The sequence below is a fragment of the Martes martes genome, assembly GCF_963455335.1.
Source record: "Martes martes genome assembly, chromosome: 5".
NCBI classification, from domain to species: Eukaryota; Metazoa; Chordata; class Mammalia; order Carnivora; family Mustelidae; genus Martes; species Martes martes.
The window spans coordinates 33,864,121-33,890,774 of record NC_137892.1 but is presented as its reverse complement, the minus strand read 5'-3'; the positions used below and the strand labels follow the sequence as shown (position 1 = coordinate 33,890,774).

The 26,654-nt window shown below is 41.8% G+C and overlaps 1 protein-coding gene across 1 annotated transcript in view; it reads right to left on the bottom strand.

Moving 5' to 3' along the window:
• EPB41L4A (erythrocyte membrane protein band 4.1 like 4A) overlaps positions 1 to 26,654 on the bottom strand; it is a 264,629-nt gene that overhangs the window by 63,770 nt on the left and 174,205 nt on the right. Inside the window, exons 10-12 of the mRNA XM_080803915.1 lie at positions 18,525 to 18,616; positions 17,153 to 17,230; positions 11,948 to 12,069 (exon numbers count right to left, since the gene is read on the bottom strand). Coding sequence (XP_080660041.1) covers positions 11,948 to 12,069; positions 17,153 to 17,230; positions 18,525 to 18,616 — 292 coding nt within the window. The remainder of the gene's footprint in view (positions 1 to 11,947; positions 12,070 to 17,152; positions 17,231 to 18,524; positions 18,617 to 26,654) is intronic.

Sequence of the window (26,654 nt, the reverse complement as noted above, 5' to 3'; positions counted from 1 at the left end):
AGACACAGCAGGACCTGACAGATTGGGATTCATGGCTCCTGTCTCCTACCCCCATTCTCCTCTCAGAGCTGCGTGGTCCTCTGGTGTTTCTCACAGTGTGTCTACTCTATTCTTTCTCTGTGAACCCAGTTCTCTGTTTATGGGTGTGCTGGAACCTGGGCTGTAACAGCAGCCCCAAACAAGGTGGCTCTCCTCAGCTGAGTGACTCATAATCTGGGCTCCAATCCCAGCTTCTCTGGAGAAGGAAAATGGGCAGTTTCCTCAGATGCCCCATTCTCACCCTGGGAGATAGAAGAGAGCAAGGCCTCCTGGTCCCAGATTTGCATCGTGCATTGTTCAAAGTGCCAACCGGGGCACCTGCTCCACAGTGAAGGTAGTTCCTTTTTTTACCTTACCTCACTTCACCTCCTCTCCCTACACCAACCAAAATAAACTAAACTCTAGGAACTCAACCATTTTTCACATTGATACCAGTAAGTAAGGAAAGCAGATGATGGAAATCAATCCCAGATACTCTCTAACAGAGTCTGAAGAAGATGCTGACAGAGAAATCACTGTGAATCCTGAATCTGATAGTAAAACAAACGTGGGACATCCTCAGATGCCATCTGCCTAGGAGGAGATCCATCTCAAAACAATCTCAAGCAGTTGACAGACACCCTTGAACCTCCACCTATAAAGAAAGAGGGGTGAAAAAAACAGAAAAATTCATCTGAATGGTTTGTAAAATCAAGGCAGGGACTCAGGAACTGTGACCACAAACAATTGCCAAGGTGGAAACAACTCACACTGCTGATTTCTGAGAGAACAAGTAGGTTCACAAAAAGACTAGTCTTCAGTTTCAGTCACACAGAAGTCAAACGCAGAGACAACACCATGCAAAAACCTGTCCAGAAAGGCCTCTTTCTCTGTGTACCCAGCAAGACAGTACTAATTTCTAACCATGAGTTAACCAAAGAGGTAAAGTCCAGATTCATCTGGTCAATTCTGACTAAAAGAATAGTTTGAAAAAGTGTGTTAATGCAAAGCTTGCTGCAATTAATTTTATTCAGTTTGTCAATAAGAATTTCATTTGGGAACTCAAGTTTTGAGGAACCAACCATACTTTTGTATATAGAAGTATGCAAAAAACAGTGTATATTTCCAACGAGAAAAATGTATTTTGTGATCTTGGAAGATACTTTTCACAAGTCTGTAAGGCTTCTGAAATGATGATTAAATTAAAAAATGTTTAAAGAAAGCTTTCCAAAATCTTTTTTCATGTTTGGTCCTTTTAACTCTATGACAGAGAAGCCAAAGAAAAGAAGAGAGACCTTTAGCAAGAAGAAGGATCTCAGGGCACCTGGGTGGCTTAGTGGGTTAAGAGTCCAATTCTTAATTTCCGCTCATGATCTCAGGGTTGTGAGATCCAGCCTCCAGTCAGGCTCCACGCCCAGCAGGGAGCAGGCTTCTCTCTCTCCCTCTGCCCCTAACCCAGTGCAGTGTTCACTTGCTCTCTCCAGAATAAGTAAATCTTAAAAAAAAAAAAAAAGAAGAAGAAGGAATAAGAGGTATCTCTAGTGTTTATGTAACCAGTTCATTTATTTTATGGAGAATGAGATGAAAGATCAGAATGCTGAATGACGCGTCACAGGTCACAGCCAAGTTAGACCAGGAATTCAGATTTACTCGAATCAGTTTACCTTCTTCTCTTCTCCCAGTTTACCATGTAACTTTTCCAAGCAGCTAGCTGCTTAAATAATCAGTCAAGAGATAGTCTAAGACCCTCTCAGCAGGAGTTCTTCTAGTTTGGATAAAAACAAAGCAGGAGGGACACCTGCATGGCTCAGTGGGTTAAGCTGCTGCCTTCAGCTCAGGTCATGATCCCAGGGTTCTGGAATTGAGTCCTGCATCAGACTCCTTGTTGGCAGGGAGCCTGCTGCTCTCTCCAGCCTCTGCCTGCCATTCTGCCTGCTTGTGTGCTCCCTTGCTCTCTCTTTCTCTGACAAATAAATAAATAAAATATTTTAATAAAAAAAAAAAGGAACCAGGAATCACAGATCTGGATCATTAACTCAGTAGAAGATCTAATTCTGATTTGTTACCTTGAAGGAGGAGTGTCATAATCACAGCTCTCTCAAACAAAATTAACACTGTTAAATTTTCTAGAGAGCCTCTCCAAAACTAGCCATATAACAGTCTTGATCAGAATGGCTTGTTTGAATTCCCTTATATGAAAATGTATACTAATTTCTTCCCTTCCTGTCTTCTTCTGACCCGGAGAGAATAAGCAAACTACTCCACAATGCCTAAAGACCTATCATGACACAGTCTTCTTCCAGACACTTGTCAGAGTGCCCAGTAACTCTCATGCAAATCCCCTCCAGGTTCCAGAACATGCTGCACTTACAAATCATTTTACCTCTTTGGGCATAAGTTTCCTTACCCCTGGCACAAGGTGACTGTCCTATAATTCATCTGATCCAAGGACTCTGGGTCCTACCTTGAGTTTTCCTCCTTTGAAAGAAAGCATGCTGTGACTTAATGACCTCTAATACAATGATCTGGATTAAAATGTACAGATATGAGGGCGCCTAGATGGTTCTGTTAAGCATCAGACTTGTGATGTCAGTTCAGGTCATGATCTCAGGGTCATGAGACTGAGCTCCATGTTGGGCTCCACACTTGATGCACAGTCGGTTTGAGATTCTCTGTCTCTGCCCCCACTCCCAATCCTACTCTTGCTCTCATGCTCACATAAATAAATAAATAAAGTCTTTTTAAAAAAAATGTCCAGATATGAATGTCTTATCCCCCTTGCCTTGAAGTTCGGGGTTGTATCTGTTACAACACAGTAGAAATTCTGAATTTTGAATTTCGTATGATCAATCTTGTACTGTTCTGTTACTCTTCCCATAAATTATGAGGCATGTTTCCTAGCATGGTATGTGTCCTCATCTAAGCTTTTCAAAAACATATCCATTAGAGACCTGAATGAGCATTTGAAATCATTTTGTGAACTCAATGCATCACCACAATTACCTGTAGAACTTTTTAAAAAGTACAACATGGTTAAAAAAAAAAAAAAAAAAAAGAAGAGAAAAAAAAGGCAAATGCTATTAAAGAATATATAGTAAAAAGCCTGTCTCCCATTCCTGATCCGCAGGCTTTCAGAAACCCTTTCTGGAGCCATTACTGTTACTACTTTCTCATGTATCCTCTGTGCAAGTATATATGTACACACAGCCCCCATCTCTGATTTTTGTACTTTTACATACTGACAGCATAGTATATGCTGCTGTCCCCTCCCCCACTTTTTTTCCTTGCTTATACCATGTCCCGGAGATCACTTCATATGAGCAAATATGTACCACCTTTTTGTTTTTCCTCTCTAAAATGACCTGGGTTCAAATTCCAGGCCTGGGGCCCTAGACAAGTCCTGTCTTGTCTTGTCTCTGTCTTGTCACCTACACATTATGAGTCACAGCATCTTCTAAAAAAAAATGAGTGCGATACTATCTGCGGGGTGCCTAGTATAGTGCCAGGCACACAGTAATGCTCAATGACTGCCGGTCATGAACATTCCTCTCCCTGTGGAGCTCCTCAGGGAACCTGGCCTTTCACGGAAGATGATGTAGGACTGCAGAATTAGACCAACACAGAATCAAACCGTGCCCTCAGATTTCTTGTAAAAGGGACGTGGTATTTCCGTGGGTTACGTAAGTTTTCTTTTATTAGGCCAGTTCTCTACTAATGGATATTCAGGTAGTTTCCAGTCTCTGTAATGACAAACACGGCAATAGGTCTGCTCATATTGTATAAGTAAAATAGCAGATCTAATAACATATTGAGGTTGGGACTTAACTTACAAAATCCTGGATCCAGAGCCCTGGCTTCCACTTATTCCTCTCTGAGCAATTTGCTTTCCTCTCTGAGCAATTTGCTCTTTGCCCTTTGTCATCAGTTCCCATTGTCTGCTTGACATGAAAAATGCACGTGGGTAGGCCTAGCAACTAATTACTCCAAATAGGAGAAACCATTTTTACACAGAAGACGGGATGATTATCTGAATTCTAAAACTATCATACAATCCCATCAGATTATGAATTCACTGTGAAGAATCTTTTGTTCCCAATTCATGGCCATGGAATCACCCAGTGGGGCTGGAGAGTGGTCAGCATGGGGTAGAGGATAAAAATCAGAGAAGAAAACTGGCTACTCTGAGGAGGAACACAACTGGCAGGACAACCCCCAAGCCTGGACTAGTAACACTGCCTGCCAGCAGCTGCCCTGGAGTACCCAAAAATCTGGAGGTAGGCGAGGCAGGAGAAACCAACACACACGGCACTGTGACTTGCCCACTTTCTGTACACCCTGTCTATACAAAACCTTCTAGAATAAAGGGTATCCAATTTCCTTCTGAAGCCCGATTTGCTCTCCACCATCACCCTCAAAAGGCCACACCTTCTCCATATAATCTTATTATTCTCTGGATGTGACACTGATGCTACAGGGTAAACACAATTCAGACTGACCGGGGGACTCCCAATTGGTTCACACTGTGTAGAGAGAGTTCCTTTGGTTTTGTAGAGAAAAACTCTAATATACCAAGCCCTACATGTGCTCAACATTATGCTCTGCCCATTTCAGACAGCACCTCCTGAGAACAACCTGTGAGGCAGACAAAGAAACTGAGGCTCTGGCTGGTTAAATGTCTTCAGAACATTGCATGGTTAGGACATGGGCTACGGGGGCTGAACCTGGATTTATCAGAGGCAGCTCACCAGATCACCCTGCCCCAGTCTGACATTGGTCTCTGCTCACACAGCTTGCCTTTCTGCTTTACAAAGCCTTTTAACACGTATTTCTGATCGCCACAAGCCAAGCTGGGCTTCTGCTGACATCACATCTCACACAATGTGCTAATCACAGGAAGTACTCAGTTAATGATCATTACTGTCCTGACATGACTAGTTCTCGACAGCCCAGAGCTCTATACGGCACCAAATGAAGCCACGCTTCATTCTACCAAAGCATTTTTCTGTCTCCTGCTCTGGGTTGCATCAGCTTCAGGTCATCAATGGATGCTGGTAAGCTCCCCACGTGTGAGGTCCAGAGCTACATGGCACCATCGTCCCATGCTGGGGCCAACTAACCTGCTAACAGAAAAGTGCTTGTGCTGGCAGTCATGGAGTGCTGAATCCCATCTAGTGATGCTCACAGGGGATGCTGGGAAGCCCATAGTGAACCCCAGGAGCAGGTGGCTCAGCCATTCACACCAGCTGTCAATCAAGTTTCCAAAGAGGCAGCCCTCCCACCACATCTGGACCACCTTAGCACACAAGAGACTGTCTTTAAAATGAAATGGCCAGTATTCAAAATTCTGCAAAGTTTACATAAATATCCTAATTTTATTTTTCCCTCAAAACACTGAAGTTTTGGCAACACCGGGTCCACTCTCCTGCATCGAAACAAGGGGCTTGGCTTGAGCAGCAGCTGTCTGCCTACCGACCAGCACAAACCAACCTCACTCCGAAGTCATTTTTGACAGCCCCCAGGGCAGTGTGTCTGCAGTGTTTTCTACAGAGGCTGAGTGGGAATGCCAACATGTCGGCAGATCCTGCTTTCCAGTTGTCCAAAGACCACACTGCAACTATTTATTTCTCTGTTCATCAGTGCGGTATGGTTAAGAACCTAACAATCATAGCATTGTTTATCCATTGCAAACGGCTTCACCCCAGACTTTTCTTCCAGCTAATTATGGATTACAGCCAAATATGCTGTCCGCACTGCCTACTTAGAGCCGATTCTTCTCTGACAGGAACCCACCTATGTGCGCTGCCAAGGCCTTGTCAGAGAAAGGGCTGTACAAATATGCACTTCTCCTTCCTGCCCTCTCGCCTCCAGCTTTACCCCCAAGCTCCCTCTGAAGCCCTGGAGATTTGTAGGAATGCTCTGGCGGCCTGCCCGGGTGCTGCCCTCCTGGGGTGGGGCAGAGGCAGGCGGGGTGCGGGGCTCTTGACTCTGGAATGCACTTCCTCCTAGAGGTGCTTGGCCTAATCTTTGTGGACTCTAAACACAATGGCTTTTTTGCTACCAGGGAATTTATTACTCATGATGGAGAGGTTTAAAAAAAGGGCACTTTAAATTTGCAGACGACTGGGACACAAGTTAAGGGGAGTAGTCGCTAAGTTAGACTGAATTATTTTAACTTAAGAAATAAAAGAATGTCTCCTACAGTAACAAATCATGCACTATCAATGTTATAAACTAACAAAAAACAAAGGCCTCCTATCACAACTTGGTTTTTATTATATATAGATGTTAAATGAGGTGAGAATTTATACCTAGAACTCCTGAAACTGTAGTTCTAAAAATTTTTTTTTTAGGAAAAATATCAGCAGAATTTAATCTATGAACATTAATAGCTGCTCTGTTTAGAGTTAAAAAAATCTACCTTCTGTTTAAACCGTAACTCCCATTTTTGCCAAATATAGTACAATCGAATTAACTTTTTCTATGTCTCAATATCAGCTTTCTGCCGCTTTAATTGTCAAAATATTTAAAGGAAAATTAAAATAACTGTGGCAACGTCATTTAGTAAAGTAGTATTTTTGTTTCCTTTGGTCAGAAAAAAAGTGATTAAAAAAAACAACAACAACAAAACAAGAGCTATTGTTCTTTTCCTGCCCAGCCACCCAGGAACGAGTCTCAGGAACAGGGAGCTTCTAAGGAAGGGGGCTGCCAGAGCTGGGAGTGTGGGAGGAGGAAGGGGAGGGCTGAAGGATGGCCTATAGTGGCTGAGAAGGAAACAGAGGCCAGAGGGCTACAGCAACCGAGTGACTTACAGGCCACTCCCTCAAGCTTCCCCTCCTTCCCCCAGGCAGCGGCACCTTCAAGGGGGACTGGCAGTGAGATCTCGGATCTCTCTCTGTAGGCAGGCTTGACGCTAAGCACAGCAGGTCCTCAGGCTCACCAGAGTTCCTGCTCACCGGAGTCCCCTTCCTCTCACACACATCCCAGCCCAGTTTCACACAGAACCACCTATCTTCTTGGGGCCCAGCGGGCTGTGACAAGGAGCACAGCAGTGACTAATGTAGGTGAAGAGAGGAGGACCCTCTTCGAATATTCTGCTCTAAATCTGAACCCCACCATGACCTTAAGAGTCTGCACAATTGAGACCACCAGCTGGGTTCAATTGCGGCTCCAAGCACAGTACATTCGAATTAGAGGAAAAAAAAATACAAGATTTGAAAAAGCAGAACATCAATCCCAGCCTCAACCACATCCTCCCTGTGTGTGTAACAGCAACTCTAACACCTCATCACTGGCATTTGCTACGTGGTCCTTCCCGAACCCAGGACAGTCACACCGTCATAGGGAGAGTCACCTCTGGATCCCAGAACACATCAGGGTTTTGTGGAATCTGAACCCAGGACAGTCACACCGTCATAGGGAGGGTCACCTCTGGATCCCAGAACACATCGGGGTTTTGTGAGATCCGAACCCAGGACAGTCACACCGTCATAGGGAGGGTCACCTCTGGATCCCAGAACACATCAGGGTTTTGTGGAATCTGGGCTTGTAAGTCAGGCTAAAAGTAATTCAAAATCAAAGTGAAATGTGTACACAGCAAAGTCTTAGTTTCTAAACACAGCTTTGTTTAATCCTTTTTAGATTAAAAATGTTGAAAATACACTCTTATTTAAAATACATGTACTAAATTAGCATGAATGCTTCAAGCAATCACCACAAGGAGATTCACTCAAGTTATATTTATAGTCTTCAAAACTTCAAGTGGCTTTGTAAGGGCCTATTCAGCCAGAGCAGCCCCACCCCGGCTGAACTGCCATTTTGTTGTAAAACTTAAATTGACTCTGCTCCCCACCCCCCAGGGGAACTTACTTAAAAACAAGTCCAGGAAACCAGTCCCAGGTAACAAAGTCCAAGTACAAGGGTAGGTCAGGCCAGGTGGAGGTATTCAATCAGTGGGGGGCACATACTGTCTCCTAGCCACCGAGGTGATGGGCTAGTTTCCATGGCTACTGTGGGGTGAATTGTAATTCAATTAGCCACCTGTGTGTGGCCAGGCCCAACCACCTGGCCTTTGCTCTATAAAAATTAGTCTGGAAAGCAGGGAGGGGTGGTCTTTTCTGTAAGGGGCGCCCCGACCGGTCTGTTTGACTGTGGGTTTGATTCTTGATGCTTGGCGCGAAATAAAGCTTTGCTTGACTTTCGCCTTGTATCAGTCTCGCTCCTTTAATTACGGACCCATTATTGCGGTACCCAATATTGGGGGGACCCAACAGCTTAAACATCCAAGAACTAAAGACTGGTTGAATAAGTTACGTCATGTCTGTACATCTGTGTGGTAGAAAATCATACAGATCTTAAAATAGAGCTAAGAGCATCTCAAAACTTACTAGAACATATCCATGATATATTATTAAATAAGAAAAGTGGATTGTAAAAGATTACTGTATCGCTTTTGCAGAGAAGATATACAACTAGAAGGCTATATAATAAAATGTTAAGTACTAGAAGAATGGAATTGAAGATGATTGTTTTTCTTCTGAGATGAAAGGTTCTAAGTTTCCTAACTTTTCTTAAAACAAGCGTGTATGTATGTTTGTATATATGTATTTTTATGTAAATTCTACACCTAACATGGGGCTTGAACTCAGGACCCTGAGATCAAGAGATGCACACTCTACCAATTGAGCCAGCCCGCTTTTATGATAATAAATACTAATGCGCTGCACTTTTTTTTTTTAAGATTTTTTTTATTTATTTATTTGACAGAGATCACAAGTAGGCAGAGAGGCAGGCAGAGAGAGGGGGAAGCAGGCTCCCTGCTGAGCAGAGAGCCCGATGTGGGGCTCGATCCCAGGACCCTGGGATCATGACCCGAGCCGAAGGCAGAGGCTTTAACCCACTGAGCCACCCAGGTGCCCCTGCACTTTTTTTTTTAAAGTAAACTCCATGTGCGGTGTGGAGCCCAATATGGGGCTTGAACTCACAACCCTGAGATCAAGACCCTAGCTGAAATCAAGAGTCAGAGGCTCAACATACTGAGCCACCCGGGCACCCCATAATGTGCTGCATTTTAAAAAGATTTCCCAGGGGCGCCTGGGTGGCTCAGTGGTTTAGGCCTCTGCCTTCGGCTCGGGTCATGATCCCAGGGTCCTGGGATCGAGCCCCGCATCGGGCTCTCTGCTCAGAGGGGAGCCTGCTTCCCCCACTCTCTCTGCCTGCCTCTCTGCCTACTTGTGATCTCTGTCTGTCAAATAAATAAATGAAATCTTTAAAAAAAAAAAAAAAAGATTTCCCAGATGCTGAGAGGATGTCCTTGAGAAACCTAGGTGGTACATTCACCACACCCTCATTCCCTACGGAAGAGAGACTGTGTTCTATTACAACACAAGATGAGTGAGGAGTGGGGGGATATTTGGGTTCAATACCATCCCCTGGGTTGTTCTTTGCATAAGAGAAAAACAAAAACAGGGGTACCTAGGGGGTGCCTGGGTGGCTTAGTGGGTTAAAGCCTCTGCCTTCAGCTCAGATCATGATCTCGGGGTCCTGGGATCGAGCCCTGCATCAGGCTCTCTGCTCAGTGGAGAGCCTGTCCCCCACCCGACCCCCACCTCCTTCTCTGCCTACTTGTGATTTCTCTATCAAATAAATAAATAATCTTTAAAAAATTTTAAAACAAAACAAAACATGGCTACCTAGGTGGCAGAGTGGGTTAAATGCTGACTCTTGATTTCAGCTCAGGTCATGATCAGGGTCCTGAGATGGAGCTCTGGGGTCAAGCTCTAGACTCAGCATGTAGTCGGCTTCGGATTCTCTCTCCCTCTCACTCTACCCCTCCTGCCTGTGCTCACTCTCTCACTCTCTCAAATAAATAAATAAATCTATTTTTAAAAAGAGAGAGAGAAACAAAATCATAAATTCCTGTTCCTAAATTAATCAGCTTCTGGAATCTGGGCATCCAAGGAGAGCCACACACCTATACATAAAGACAGTATTAGAGCAGTATTCTTCTTTTTAGAAGAAAAGGAGCTACCTGAGGTTTGTATAAAAAGAAAGTGTGAATCCCCCGTCTCGAATAGGATGAAATGTTGATTTGAAGATGGTCTGGATAATTTCATGAGGCAGGATAGGATCTGAAAGTTCAATTATTAATTACACCACATGTATTTGATCCAAATGGGATTTAAGATTCATATACAAAGATAAATACAAAAAAATTAAGATGAAGATATTAAGGCTAGACTTTTCATCCTAAGCCACCTATTTATTATATAATCTTGGACAAATTATCTTTTTAAATCTTAGTTTCCTCACCAGCCAAACAGGGATAATGATAATACTCATGTGACACAGTAACCAAGTGCAAATCATGTCTTATTTTTGCCACTGCAGACTCAACAGAAAGAATTTAATTTCCTCCCAGCTCAGTGAGAGGGAGGAACCTACAGTCAGATCTAATTTGACTTTGAACAGTAAGTCAGGTGACATTCTCACAGTCAGGAGCTACGGAGCAAAACACTTTCGTCACAGACTTGGCATAAGGATTAAATGAAACAATGGATGTCACAATGCTGTGTCAACTGCCGTGCAATGTTCAGACAGAGATTACTATTATTAAGAATTCCACTCATTTCTCACAATATGGTAAAAACAAAAACCAGGAGAGCTAGGTCCTTATCCCAGTCCTGCCCACGTCCTGCAGCCGGAATCATGCCTTCATCATCCGTAAAATGGGAACATACTCTCTGTTTTGCCCTATCTCACAGGGTTATTGTGGGCTCAAGTGAGACAGTATATGAGAAAAGTCCAGGGGCGCTTGGGTGGCACAGTCATTTAACTGTCTCTTGGTTTCAGCTCAGGTCATGATCTCAGGGTCGTGAGATCGAGCCCCACGTCAGGCTCCATGGTCAGCATGGAGTCTGCTATTCCCTCTTCCTCTAATCCACACCCCCTCCTGCCCTCTAGGGCCTGTGCTCTCTCTCTCTCTCTCTGATAAATAAATAAAATCTTTTAAAAAGTCCATGGAATGTGTTAGACAAGGGTGATCTATAAGTAAATCAAACTCAGTAATGTGTAATGTCACTTTACAGTACAATTCTGTGAGTTCTAAACATTGAACATGGATTAAAACTGATTAGGTGGTTTTATTACAGAAGTAGGCTTCATTTAAAACAAAAAAAATCCGAGTAACCCAGATGCCCATCAATAGTAGAATGGATAAAGAAATGATCATAACACAGAATACTCAGAGCAAGAAAAATGAATGCACTTTAGTATACAGGGCATATAGCAGTGATAGAAGCAAAACAAAACAATACACATCATGATTCATTCACATAATGTTACAGATAGGCAAAATAAACTTGTTTGTTCAGGGAAGGCTACACAGTATTAAAATTATAACAAAAAATAAAGAAATAATTACAAAGTCAGATGGGGATTGTCTCTGGCTGGGGAGGGAGGAGACAGTGAAGATACTATCAGCCCAATAGGAAGGACTTTGGCCCTGCAGGCTATGTTAAATTTTCTGTGTGTATGTGCAAGAGTACATATATATTCATGTATGTATGTACACTGTGATCACCATGATCACAACTACAAAAAGTCCACTGAATTCTGCACAGATTAAGTTACGTCAATAATGTTCCTTTTTTTTTTTTTTTTAAAGAACTTTTGCTAAGAGTTTCAGTTCTAATCTCAGATACACCAAGCCAGGAGATTACTCAGTTGGGATTTTATTTAATCTCTTCAAAAAGAAAATGTAATCATCAAGCAGGTTGCGGTGATTCAGGCTACTGGTCTACTTATTAGTAATTTCTAATTGCTGGGACATTTTCATCCTACCATCAACAAAAGAAAACTACACGGCTGTGCCCACCCGCACGTATCTCACGCCACCCTAAAAGGAAAATGCAGAGTTACTTCAGTGACTTACCAGTTTGCTGTGTTTGTGCTATTCTCTTTGGGTACGTCTTGCTTCGACTTCTTGCCACATTCTGATCTGGCCGAGGAAGCTGAATAGAAAGATCTCGACTCATTTGCAGAGCTGTCCTGCCACTTGGAAATGCAACATTTTGGTTAGCACAGATAAAACCACACAGCCACAAAATTAAGCCCCCGCGCACTCGGAGTATCTACAATGTCTGGAGAGGGAAAAAAGGACAGACTCACGCAGGCCATGAGTATATAAGGGTTTTCAACATGTTCTCACTGCAATGTTAACCAAGGGCTAATAGGAGAGTCAGGTTAGACGGAAGGATGATCTTTCAGAGGGAGAAATGGAGAAATTTATTAAAGGAGTTAGGTTTAGACTTAAGCAGAATGATGAGCTATAAATAGGGGATGCTGATGGTCTTCTAGCTCTACAACTAAATAATACATTACGGTGGGCTAAAGTAAACAACAGCAATGAATCTGAGTGAATTAGTACGTCTCTGGGTTGTACTTACACGGCAAGTTGTAAAGCATCCCTTCCCCCACAGGACCACTTGATATGATTGTACCCTGAACCCTGCCGTGGCATAATCCACCATGCATTATGCTCTCCTCACCTGCACCAGATCAAGTGCCCAGGAAGATTCAGAGCTAGCCCAAAGCCCATGCAAAGTGCTGCTTCTCTAAAGAGTCAGAGGACGCAAGGAGGTGAGTTCTCCTTGGGAACGGACTGACCTTCACGTAACCTTCCAGAGCAATTGTGTAATTCTGTTTGCTGGATTTCAGTGAACATTCATCTTACTGAAAAATTATTCCACAGCTGCTGAATTTGAGCCAATGAGTGACCCTGACTTTCAGGGGATACTATCATTCAGGTACAGGAAAAATATATTTCTGGATGTTTAGTTTGATTCATCACAAGAGCCACGTATGGGAGGAAAACAGACTTTTAACGGCTCAAATCTTATTCCTCCTACATTTACAGGATAATTATTAGTGACTCTCTCCCCAAAAGAAAGGAGACTCAGAAAGCAAAATTCACCTCCTATGTGCTTCTGTGAAAGTCTCCTCTAGTGACTACCCCAATTACCTTTACTAGAAATAAAAAGATGCTTGAAATACTCATAAAAGGGACTCCTCATCAGGCTAACTGGGGAGACCACTTGGTATGAGCTACCACAAGAATTTAGATGGTAGGTTCTATCTGTGAACGTGCTTCATGTTCAATAGTTCACAGGAATCAGGCAGAAGGAGAGGAGAAAACCTGTGACAGATTTTCTTTCACTTGAAATTTAATTTTTTTTTAAAGGTAGCCCATAAGGAAACACAAGTAGCAACATCTCTCTCCTGAAAAGCTAAAAAAAAAAAAAAAAGAAAAGAAAAGAAAGAAAGAAAGAAAAAAAAAAAAAGAAATCCACATAAAGAGCAGAATTCCATTATTATAAATGGTTTGAGGTATGAAGATAAGAGCCACTTACAACAGACTCTCTCTGTTATCAGACAGACTCGGGTACTGTGTACCTCACTGCAGAGAAGAAGAAATATTTGTCCTAAAAATATAACCCAATATGTGGGCCACGGTGGCATTTTATAATGAGATTTTACTTTACCACTCAATTTTTCCTCATGGTTTCTCTCTCAGGAATAGAGGAGAAATAAGAAAATCCTATTACAAGATTAGTAAAACTATGGTCCAGAAACATAAACTGATCTGCCCCAACCTGTACAGGGCTCCAGACCACAGTCAGTTTTCTGACCTCCAGACGGCTGTCGCCCAGCCTGGTGGCACAGAAGAAAGGGCAGAACACGGAGCCATCTGGTTTGAGGTGACAAGGCCCGCTTAAATCACAGCTCTGCTACCATTGTGTGGTCTTTAACAGATTCTTTTTAACATCTCCTGAAGCCTCATTTTCCTCATTGAAAATATATTTCTACTTAGCAGTCTCTTTCTCAGCAGAAATATTTGTGGACAGTATTCTTAGGATTACCTTGTAGCAAAAAGTATGGGATGAAAATAGAGATTTACAATGAAAAGTGTGAGAGTTCCTATACCTGTCTAGTGGCTCTCCGTAGTGACAGGAAATAGCTTTGCTTCCCTCATAATCACCCACTTCCCTGCCTCCTTCCACATTGGCCCACACACTCTGCTGGGGAGGGCAAAACTGGCAATCAGTGGGATAAGGGAGAGGGAACAAGTGTAAAGACACCTGGGCTCAAATCCCAGCTTTGCCACATACTGGTTCAAGGTCTTTCATTCAGTTACTTTATTTTGGGGGGTGCTCAAATTTCTCATCTGTATAAATGAGGATATGACGCCTCCCTTGGCAGGTCATTGAACAGATTAAATAAAGTAACACATTTAAAGCACCCGACACAAAAGAGGTCCTCGTGAGAGCATGGTCTCCCCCACACTTAAAGAAATTTGGGAAGTTCATGTGATTTCAGTCCTATAAGAAGGTCAGCTGGGTCCCCAGGGGGGATTTCTCATGCCTAATTCTCATTTCTGGAGTATAAATTCTATACACCTCATTCCTTCATTCTAACCAGGAGTCACCTACGAACTTAACAGGTGAAGGCAAAGTTAGTTTTTGAGGGGCTCAAAGAAAGAGCTCTCAGTGCATAACAAAAAATTTAATCAGAACCTATTTCAAATTATTCCTATCTGATAATAAAACAACAACAAAAGAATTAGATTTCTGACTTCAGCTCAGTTTACCCACAAATTTTGAATTTTTGAAAGGACTGGCAGTCACAGGTCACTAAAAACATTGAATTTTTTCCTTCTTAATAACTCCTATTTCTAAAGGATGTTGGAATCTTCTTGGTATTCTGTAAGCCCCAAGATGCAGGAAAGAGTGTAAAGACTAGAACTCGGTCTTCCTCCATCACACACGCACCACTATAAACACAGACACAATTATACACACAGAACACGCAGACACTACATTCACACACCACAGCCACTTGTCATGCTGTTCTTTATCCCCCATGCTCTGAAGGCCTGCTGGGTAGAGGAGGGGGCTGCCCGTGTTTCCAGAGCTCTGCTTTTATTCCACGGTTTCTCCAGAGTGTTTCAAGAAAGGAGTAACCATATGTTTGTTAAAGGCTGGTTGCTTTTCCTCTTTCGACAATTAACGGTCCACAGGCTGGCGACCACCCAGCAGTCAAGAGACCCACCTCTGCGTGAGCCTAGCTCTGGGCAGTGGGCTGAAACATCTTTCTTCAGGGATGGTGTAATGTTAATGCTTCCTACACACAGACATGGAGATTTGGGTTTCATTAAGACTTACTGGGGAGTTAATACCATCCACAAAATTAGAACAGATTTAGCAGAGCTTCCAATTCTGCAAAGGTTACCTTTAATTACTTTCTCGGAAGAAATGATATTTAATATGCAAAATCCAATAACCTGCTAATAATAATTCCCAGTAGCCACAACATTTGCATTTCAATAAATTTGAGAAATCAGGTATGGGTAAATTTGTGGAAACCAACTACAGCATATGTTAAACAGCATAATTACAATTTTAATAACATGAACACTGACAGATGCCTTTTCACTAGCTTCACTTCAGTGACAAGGAAATAGATTTACACATTCTCCTGATAACCCCCAAAATGTTTTATGCCCCAACTGGAAAAACAGCCCAAATACTGACTATCAGCTCTTCTTCTTTCCTTAAATTCCTGATTATTTATAGCACTATCTAGGGAAGAACCTTAATGACCCAAAGGTTAAATTTTTAAGTGTCGATGTAGAGTTTCATACAAATACCAAGAACATCTATAATACAATAATAGTTAAGTTTTAAGTCATCAAGTGAGCAAGTACCCAAGTGAATAATATGTAACAGTTAATGCACTGATCATTTACTATTAATCTCTCTTTTATTGACTATCTCTCGTTTCAAATTCAGGACCAAAAAAAAGTGGGTTCAAAAAGAGGAGCTAAAGTCTGGCATATCACTGTCCTATCAACACCTGACTTGGCTTTAAGTCTCCTAGGTAAGCATTTCATTTAGTGATGTCTCCAGTGGAACTGACAGAACAGTGTCCTACTTCCTGAGTGGCACTCCTACACCCTACCTGGGTTTTACAGGGCCTGGGACCTGCTTCACTGCCTGAATAATGCTATAGCTTTTTGAAAACAGAAGTGGTTAGACCAGATTCTTTGTATCTCTGGACACCGAATACCTTGGCTTGCAAGGTCTCTAACAGATTGAACTGAAACAGAACAAGTTCTTTTTTACAACATCAAACGTTCCCATTTTTAATGCTGGCATTAGACTCAATCAGCCTTTTCCTGCAACATGTTCACGTTCGCCTAATGGCCAAAGGCAAAGCCTCTTGAGTTAGACTGCCACGAAGGGGACCACCCCCCTTTTCCTTCTTCCTGGCTGGGTTACCATGAAGAGTGACTTGACATCTCTGAATCTTAGTTTCCTCACCTATTAAGGAGGATAAGGTTAAGAAGACTGCAATGATTCAATGAAGCAATAAATGGAAAACATTTACCACCATACATGGCACTTAGTAACTGCTCAGTAAAGTTTAGATATAATTACAGCATTACTACATGTAGGCTTTATGCAGCAGAAACATGATTTGATCCACAATATAAAGTACACATTGTTACAACAGGGGATCAAATGAATGGCCAAAGAACACCATTCAGCTCCAATTCAGGATATCTACTTTGTTTCATAATCACAACATAATTAGAAACAAAGTAATAATTGTAGCAAAATGAATATCTGAAGATAATAAACTTTACCACATTCTAAAAGCCCTAAACTTAAATCTGAAAGGCTATTTTTGCCAAGTTTCTTTGTTTTTTGCTTTGTTTTGTTTTGTTTTCTAGAGATAGGGGAGACAGAGAGAGAGAGAGGAGAGTGGGGAAGGGGCAGAGGGAGAGGGAGAAAGAATTCCAAGCAGGTTCCACACCCACCCAGCATGGAGCCCAAAGAGGGGCTCGATCTCATGACCCTAAGATCATGACCTGACCCAAAATCAAGGTAGGATGCTTAAGTGACACACCAACCAGGTGCCCCTGTCAAGAAAGTTTTAATAAACTGTTACACTTTTGAAATTCATGAGCACTGTAGAAAAAGAAAAAAGATTTAAGTCATAAACTTTAATGTGCATGTATGTGGACAACTGAGCTCAATATTTATTTATTCATACACAAGGAAAAAATGCCATTTACCTATACCGGTGCTTATAACTCATGGATCCAAACTTGCTGAGTTTTCTTGACAATGAATTTGATTCATTTTCTGGCATTCTAATAAATTTTTAAAAGAAAATTAGATAAGAATTCATAAATACAGGTATTTATACAACACTTGAGCAAAAGCTATGGAGAAAACATACTGCAACACTTTTTCACAGCTCGTCAAAATATTTTATTTATTCTACATGTTGACAGGATATAATAATCAGTTATTTCAAGCTAAAATTTGAAATACAACCATTCTCTAGGATTTTACATTGGCCAACTTAATTTCTCTAGTTAAGCATTTTGTCACTATGTTGATTTACCCATGCCATGGTTTTCATGGTAAATCTGATATGGTGTTTCACTTTTCCTTATATATAGGGACTTCCCATCCCAGGGTACTTTCAACAGACACCTCCCATGTGGTGCTCATTGGCCCAGGCCCCACTGGCTCAGAGGTGATGCCTCACGCCTGCTGGGCCACATCCTTCACCTAATATAAACTCTATAAAGGGCACTGGTCACTGTATAAGAATACTTCTCCAACATCACACTATTTGGGAAAAGTGCTCCATGCACACCAAATAGGAATTAGGGGAAAAATGAACCTAGCTTGAAATTTAAAAGCAAAAAATAAAGCGTTAATATATTACCTGATAGGATGTGATTTTATCTTTACACCATAAGGATTGAAACAAAAGTGCTGCCACAATCCAATGGTCTATTCTTTACCCTCATATTACTTGACCTCCGAGGAGCATGCGATGCAGTTGCCAATTTCTTTTTCACCAGGACATTTTCCTCCCTAGTTCCCATTTTCCCATATACACTCCTTGTTATTCCTCCCTACACTCCCTCGTTGGCTCTCACTGCCCTCTAAATGCTGGGAGGATCCTGCAGCCCAGTCCTTGGCTATCCACTTCTCTTTCCTCACTTTTGCCGCAGATGACTTCATCCAGCCCCTTTGCCTTAATTACCTAGTAATTACCAAGACAAGCCTTGGTTTTCCCAAGAGGCCTATACACCCAACTGCCTACTCCACACCTCTACTTAGATGGCTAAGAGGCATTTCAAATTTAGTATAGCCACAGAACATTTAATTTCCATTACCAAAGCTGCCCTCTTTATATATAAATATCCTTGACCCTTTCTTGTAGTAGGAGAGAAGAAGGTATCTGTGTGTGTGTGTGTGTGTGTGTGTGTACGAATTAATATGATCCAGAAAATTAGGTGGCTGAAAAAAATTAATAGAGGAGAAACACTTCTAAATTTCTACTGCAGACAGAAAAGAACTCTTGTTATAAAAACAAATCAATTTTCATTTATTAAAACAATGCATAAAACTTTCATATTAACATACCTAAAAAATGTATGATGTTCTACACTACACTTCCAAAGATGCTTGCAAGCTGTCTTACTTCGAGCTTCAAAAAAGAATGAGGTTTCATTGCACTGAGGGAAAAAAGAGAGAGAGAAATATAAATTACTGACCATAATGTTCTTTGTGTGACAGCCACCTTCCAGTGACCAAAAATTTGAGTAAGCAGAGAGACATTATTAACACATAAAACAAAAACCAATTATCTCCTGGTAACGATTTTTGGAGTGTTGCCTTAAAACCACCTTTACTAATTAAAATTACGAAATATAAGTTCCATGTAAATCTTAGTGGCATCACCTTTGTCACCACGCGACCATGGATGATCAGGGGCATGGCATGGAAGGACTGTAAACATTTCCATCATAAATGGGCACCCAAACAGGACACCACCGATAAAAAGGAAATGCCCATAAATCCAGTTCTTAGCTGGATTATTTTTTTTAAAGATTTTATTTATTTATTTGTCAGACAGAGATCATAAGTAGGCAGAGAGGCAGGCAGAGAGAGAGGAAGGAGCAGGCTCCCCGCGGAGCAGAGAGCCAGATGCGGGGCTCGATCCCAGGACCCTGGGACCATGACCTCAGCTGAAGGCAGAGGCTTTAACCCACTGAGCCACCCAGGCGCCCCTTGGCTGGATTATTTTTTAAGGAATATACAGACCCCATTTAAACTGATGCATAAAGAATCTCAAGAGGGGGGACACCTGGGTGGCTCAGTTGGTTAAGCGGCTGCCTTCGGCTCAGGTCATGATCCCAGTGTCCTGGGATCGAGTCCCACATCGGGCTCCTTGCTCAGCGGGGAGCCTGCTTCTCCCTCTGCCTCTGCCTGCCACTCTGTCTGCCTGTGCTCGCTCGCTCTCTCTCTAATAAATAAATAAATTTAAAAAAAAAAAGAATCTCAAGAGGGGCCCCTCTGAGGAGCGACCACCACAGCAGTGTCATCCAAGCATGTCCAAATCATGTCTCGGAGCTTCTGCATTCTGCACCCAGTTACTGGGTGAATTAAATGATGTGACCAAATAAATAAATAAATAAATAAAAGGGAAAAAAAAGAAATATATGCTATGACAGATGTAAAGTACACAACAGGTATACATTAAATTTCAACTATTATTTTAATCCCGTGGTTACTTTACCTACATTTAATAGATAAGAAGTCATTCTAATTGGGCAGAAGATACTCTTTATTTTTTTAAGTGACTGAATAGCAAACCAAGCCAAATACAGTAGAAGTACTAAATAATAAACCACAAGTCCTGTGAAGGTCTGTTACTGGTTTTTATCTAAGCCAAAATGAGCAACCTCAAGTCTCAAAGGCAGAAATGTCCCTGGAATGAGGTTTCTATGGATGTCTAAACAGAAAACTGGCAAGGCAGAGGAGTCACTGAAAGGATCCTCCCCACCTTTTAATAAGGACAGAATATTTATATGCAAGAAATTTCTTCCAAGTCCATCTGGAATGAGGCTGCCCAGTTTAGAGGTTTATTTGTAAGATGAAAGCGTATGAGGACAACGGAGCCAATCTACGCGTGTTACAGCAAGGCCGCCCGTAACTCAAAGGAATGCTACCTAACAAAAGACAGCAAGTGGAAGAAGTTGGGGATTTGGATGGCAAGGCAATGGATAGCACGTTCAGGAGATCTGGATTTTGAGGTGCCCATGGAATGGGGAACTAAAGACCCCAAGGGGGCCAGGAAACATGCAGGTGCTGGGGTGAAGGGATGGGCCATACCTGCTGACACGGATGATTTCACCCAAGAGCCAAGAGACTGTTCAGGGAGACAGAATGAAGTGCATGAAGATAAAATCACAGCCAGGATGCTTGTGAAGATGCAGGAGAGGGGTCAGAATAGACCAGGAGGCAATGATGTCAAAGAGGCTGGGAGGAGAGCACAAGTCTCAAGTGACCCAGAAAGGTCAAACGGGGTTTGAAAGGAGGTGACTGCATTTCACGGTAAGAAAGCTTCAGTGACTTTCATGAAAGGGGTAGGAATTACAAATTAGAGATAAGGGAGAAAAGCTAATGAATTCAGAAAAGGTTTTCCTCAAAAGCAAAAGAAATGGGGGAAGAGGGGACACAGGAAATCACAGAAGATGTTTGGGGTTAGGGTGGGAAAGCAACCATCCCACCAGGAGATGGGAATGCTTAGAGTGGAGGGGTTTTTTTCTTTTACTTTTGTTCTTTTAATATATAATATACATACATGGTACAAATGCCAAAAGTTACCAAAATGAACACACACTGATAACTAAAATCTCTCTCCCACCACTGTTCCTAAATCCCCTTCCCCAGAGGCAACCACTATTACGAGTTTATAGGTTCATGTTTTTAAGATCACTGGATTACCCAAAAATATGATGCACAGGTCATTTCCTTTAAAATAACTTTGCTTGTGATTACATTGCATCTGGATAAATGATTAAGATAAAGCGTTTTTAAGGACCGGCTGTCCTCTCGCCCCTGCCACCACCCACCTCAGTATCTACATCCCACCTTCCTGTCCCTTCCAACAACTAAAGCACCACGTGGGCCAGGACCTACTTATTATGACCAACAAGAAATGGTAGCCAGGAAGGACTATTCTGTAACACTGAGACTTGAACTAAAATTTTAGCAAGAGCATCCACAAATAAGGTGGGATTTGCATACCTAAAAACAAATTTTCAAAAAGTTATTTAATTACATAGTTCTACATATGTAGAAATTTATTTAATTACATATTTCTACATATGTGATTAAATAACATTTATCCAGGTTTCTAAAAATGGAGGAGAAATAAAAAGCATTCAAATCTTAAAAATAAAGTAAATCCTCTCGAACTTTTCTTGGGCTGTTTTTCATTTTACTCTTGACATAAACATTTATACTCTTTTTCTTTTTAAATAGAGACCCAGCCACAGGATTTTATATATATGCATTTTTTTTTAACCACCATTACTTTATGAAAGGAGAAAAGGTATTCGAGATCCAACCAGAATTGGGTTTTCTCAAGTTTCCTTGGGTGCAAATATATTAAAGGAACAAAAGAGGTTCCCACAGGCCTCCTAATTACTTCTGCCATGTGCAAATGACAAGTATGAACGCATTCTCCATTAATACAGGGCTGTAACACCAGCTGCCTGGTTTTTATCCTACTCTTAGCAGGATAATCCAAATACTTAAAGGAGAGTTAACCTAAGGATAAAAGAAACCAGGAATTCTGAGTAAATTCCGTGCATTTTTGCCACTGACAGTAACCACTGGCATGAATGGGGCTGATGTGGCATCACAAAGGTCTCTCTCTCATACTAAACCTTTTCCAAACAGACACAGACAATTAGCACCTTTCCATTCATTCTTACAAAGGTGAGTAGATACAACTTCAGAGGTACATTCCAACCTGCTGCTAAAATACTTTATCCAAGCACCAACTGCTTGCTTTTGGCAAAAGCACTCAAACACCTTTATAACTTTTGTCATTTCACGCCAGAAAAAAAGCTATGTTCTCTGACTCTCTTTCTCTCTCTCTCTCTCTTTTTCTTTTTTTTTAAGATTTTATTTATTTGACAGATGGAGATCACAAGTAGGCAGAGAGGCAGGCAGAGAGAGAAGAGGAAGCAGGCTCCCCACCAAGCAGAGAGCCCGATGCGGGGCTCGATCCCAGGACCCTGGGATCATGACCTGAGCCGAAGGCAGAGGCTTAACCCACTGAGCCACCCAGGTGCCCCCCCCCCTTTTTTTTTTTTTTTTAAAGTAGGCTCTACACAACAGTGTAGAGTACAACACAGGGCTTGAACTCACAACCCTGAGATCACAACCTAAGCGCAGATCGAGTCAGACAACTGTTTTTTGATACAGGTTTTTATAATATCAACTGTTTTTTGATACAGGTTTTTATAATATTTTTATTTTATAAACTGAGCATTTAAATCACCTGTAACTTGGATACTGTGTGGGGGTTTCACTGCACCTTGGAGCCCTGGGTAAACTTGGCTCAGACTCCCAGTTCTATCACTTGTGAGAATTTAGGACCTGTATCATATCGATGAATTCCCAACCTAACTCCCTTGGATCTCTTGGTTTTAACCTTTTCCCATCTTTGCTGGCTGTTTCTCTTTGCAAGCTTCAGGAAATAAATCTACTTCAGCCTGGCTTCTCTGAAGTGTATTGAGATCACTGGCAGGGTCCTGGAGGGGCTCACATCCACTATGAGCTCCAAAATGCACTCACCCAGGGCCCAGCTGTTTCTCACTGCTTCTCCCACGCCTGACCCTTGTTGCCACAGCCAGTCCATGCTCTACTGGTTCCTCTGTTGCTGTCTTGGGAAGCAACCACAAAGAGACAGTCTGCCTTCCCCAGGCTCCCTAGAATTATGGGCTAAACATCTTCCCAATCCTACTATATGACCCACCTCCAAGGTCACAGAAGTAACCTCAGGCACACTGCACTGGCAAATATTTTTAAAAGATTAATACCTCTAACAATATTAAGATGCAGTCATTACATAAAAACTGGACAGGCCCATAGTAGAGAGGTTTCTGATCATCAGTGATCACAGAGGCAGAGCAGAGAACAAAAGGGAGTGTGAAGATTACGAGTCTGAAGTATGGGGGCACCTGGGTGGCTCAGATGCTTAAGTGTCTGCCTTCAGCTCAGGTCATGATCTCTAGGTCGTGGGAAGGAGCCCCAAGTTGGACTCCCTGCTCAGCGGGGAGTCTGCTTCTCCCTCTCCCTCTACCCCTTGCTCATGCTCTCTCTCTCCAATGAATAAATAAAATCTTTTAAAAAAAGATAAGTCTAAAGTATGGTGGGTTTGTTCGTTTTTTAATGCGTACTCTTAACAAGATTTGTATCTACCTGGCAATTGTTAACTGACCTTAGGCACTAGGGGGAGAAACAAAATCTGAATTCAGAGGGTTGATAGCCAATGACTGAAATAATTTAACTACTAATCAAGCAAAGGCAGGCAAGGGCTGGAACTGAAAATTGTGCTTTGAAAAACTATCATTATAAATGGTGAGACAGAATGACTATGGTTTTAAAAGCTGAGCTATGAGAGAAAGTGAGCACAATGTCTGTGTTAGTGACTGTCCCCGTGTTTGCCACTGCTCTCTCTTTTAGGCATCCTGAGTTCAGTAAAGAATTCACCGTGAGCCCTGTCACAAAACAAACTAACAATCTTCTTATTTGGGAAGGGCACACAGTAAAATATCACCTCATTCTTTCAGGCTTTTTCTTTTCTTTTTATATTTATTTAAGTAATCTCTATACCCAATGTGGGGCTCGAACTCAGAACCCTGAGATCAAGGGTCACACACTCTTCCAGCTGAGACAGCCAGGCGCCCCAAGCTTTTTCTTTACATAGTGCTCCCTAAAGAGTCTTTCTTAATGGTGTTTGTGTCCTGTAATATTGGTATCAGAGAGTGCTGTAGTCAAACAAACTGAGCAGCATGGGATTAAACACTCAGATCTGCGCACTCCTTCGGATGCACTCGGCAGTCAGTCTCCAAAAGCTGGTAAGGTGCTTGTATTTCCCTGATCTGTATGAGCAAAGCACTTCCTTTCAAGGAAGGACTCTTCAGCACTCTGGATTAGAAACTTTCACACGACACATGCACACCCCCTACACACACATACAAACATACACACAGTTACTTTTCAAAAATTCCCTCTGAAATGCGTGGTTTGAATTAAAAATCACTGTGCATTTCAGTGGAGCAACTGCAGAATCAAATTAATTTCCATCCTTGCATATACATTTTACAATATAAAAGAACAAAAACAGCAAAAATATTCCAGTACTTTTTTGTCCACTGTGGGGGTGATACTGCAAAACATTCAAGAAATGTGAAAAACCTTTTTACTCTTTTACAGCTGAACAGATTGATTGCTTGATGGGCAACTGCATGTAACTCTTTCTAGCCCCCAGAAACCTAAATTGTAGCACTGGAAAGGATGTGTTAGGTTGTGTTGCTTCTCCTCTTTCCTTTTCCTCCCAAAAATTCAGAAAGAGAAAACATGAGCCAAAACATTAGAGAATATTTGTATCATGTTTCAGTAAACTTTGAAAACTGTTACATTGAGTTTATCCTGCTTCCTACCAGGGAGAATGCACGGATGCAAACCCAGGCATCCAGATGATTGGCTTTTGGTTTTGTTTTACTCTATCTCTTCCTCACCTTCTCTTTAGACAAACCACAGCGTTTACTAACATATTGGCATTTCTCTCTTCTACTTGCAGATTTACTTTTTAAATTTTATTTTAATTCAGTTAATTAACATATAGAGTATTATTAGTTTCAGGAGTAGAATTGAGTGAATCATCAGTTGGATAGAACACCCAGTGCTCTCCTTAAAGCCCATCACCCAATTATCCCACCTCCCCTCACCTCCCTTCCAGCAAACCTCAGATTATTTCCTAGAGTTAAGAGCCTCTTATGGTCTGTCTCCCTCTCTGATTTTGTCTTACTTTATTTTTCCCTCCCTCCCCCTCTGCTCCTCTGTTTTGTTTCTTAAATTCCATGAGTGAAATCATATGATAATTGTCTTTTACAGATTTATTTTTTTAGAGATAATCTTTATTCCCAGTTTACAAATGTTACAGATTTTAAAATTATGAATGTTATTTAAGCTTCTCAAAATGAAGGCATCTCTGGTAAGATCTACTGATACTCAATTTAAAAATGTCTTAGAGCAGAATTTTAAAATTTTTTCCAAATATGTGGCCCATGTGTTTTAATTATAGAAAAAGTCAACAAACGTACCAGCAAGTGAAGCAGAGGAAAACTCAGGGCCCTGGGAGACCTGTGCTCCCCTTCCTGCCTTGGCAAAAGCTACTCACCAGCAGAGATGGGTCCAGAACAAGGTGCTCCCTGAGCCTTCCTGTGTAAAGCCTCAGTAGCTCTGGGTGGCATGAGGCCAACATAATTCCGATTCAGAGACATACATCAGGAGCCTATTTTAAGCCCAACTTCAGACTAGGTGCTTTCAACCTCACAACAACCCTGTAAGGGAGATTTTATCATTCTCATTTTATAGATAAAGAAATGCGCGTTAAATGTTGCTCAGTGAATTGTGCAAAGTTAGAGAAAGTGGGAGGCCTGGACCTAAACCATGCTATCTGACCCCATGGCTAGCGATCCATCTCTGAGCCTGAGAGATGCCAAACCAAGCTGTTGTGTGGCATCAGGATCCAACTATTACTAAGGGAGCTGCACTCAGGAATGCGTGGGGGAGAACATGTCTGTAGTTCCCGGTGCGCTCATGTGTGGAGATGGGCATGTGAAATGGCACCAAAACTTGAGCTGGAGGAGGGGATTATACTCTTACACTCTGGCCACGCAACCCCATGCCTGGGAATTTACCCCAAAGATGCTCCTTCCGCAACAGAAAAATACATATGCACAACGTCACTGGAGCAAAATTTATAATTGCAAACTACTGAAAACTCCCTAAACTGTCCGAGCAGAAGAGGGTGGTTGAGTCAACTATGGGACACACTCAAAGGAGTCCTATGCTGATGCACAAAAGAACCAGAAAGCTCTTGATGGACTGATGGAGAATTCGAGGAGGTGTTACTAGGTGAAAGCAAAGCCGAGTATAAAGACATATCCCAGTGTGCTACCTTTGAGGGGAGAAAGAACGAAATGTCTCAGATGTGCTTATCTGCACAAACAGAAAGTCGAGAAGGATGAAGCATAAAACATTAAAGTTGGTTCCCTACAAGGAAGGGTAGGGAAACAGGATTGAGAGCATATGGGAAGTAGAGATCCTTCTCTGTGCCTTTTTGTACAACTTGGACCTTTGCACATTAATCTTCTATATCTTCAAAAAAAAATAAAATAAGTAAGAATATGAAGGGGATCTAAAGCTGAAACAATAAGCCTAACCAGATCACAAATGAATGCCAAACCGCAGGAGTAAGGAAACCAGGAAGGAAAGGCCAACCCCAGGACATTCTGAACACGGTATTTGATCATATGCCCTTAGTCTTGGCAAGATGGTATACGTGAATGAAAGAATTGCAACCAACTGTCAGCTTTAGTGGTTTAGACAAAGCAATTCTGAAACTATCTGAGATAAATTTTAGAATTGAGCAAACAAGTGAATGTGTTCCTGTTGTTGGGAGCC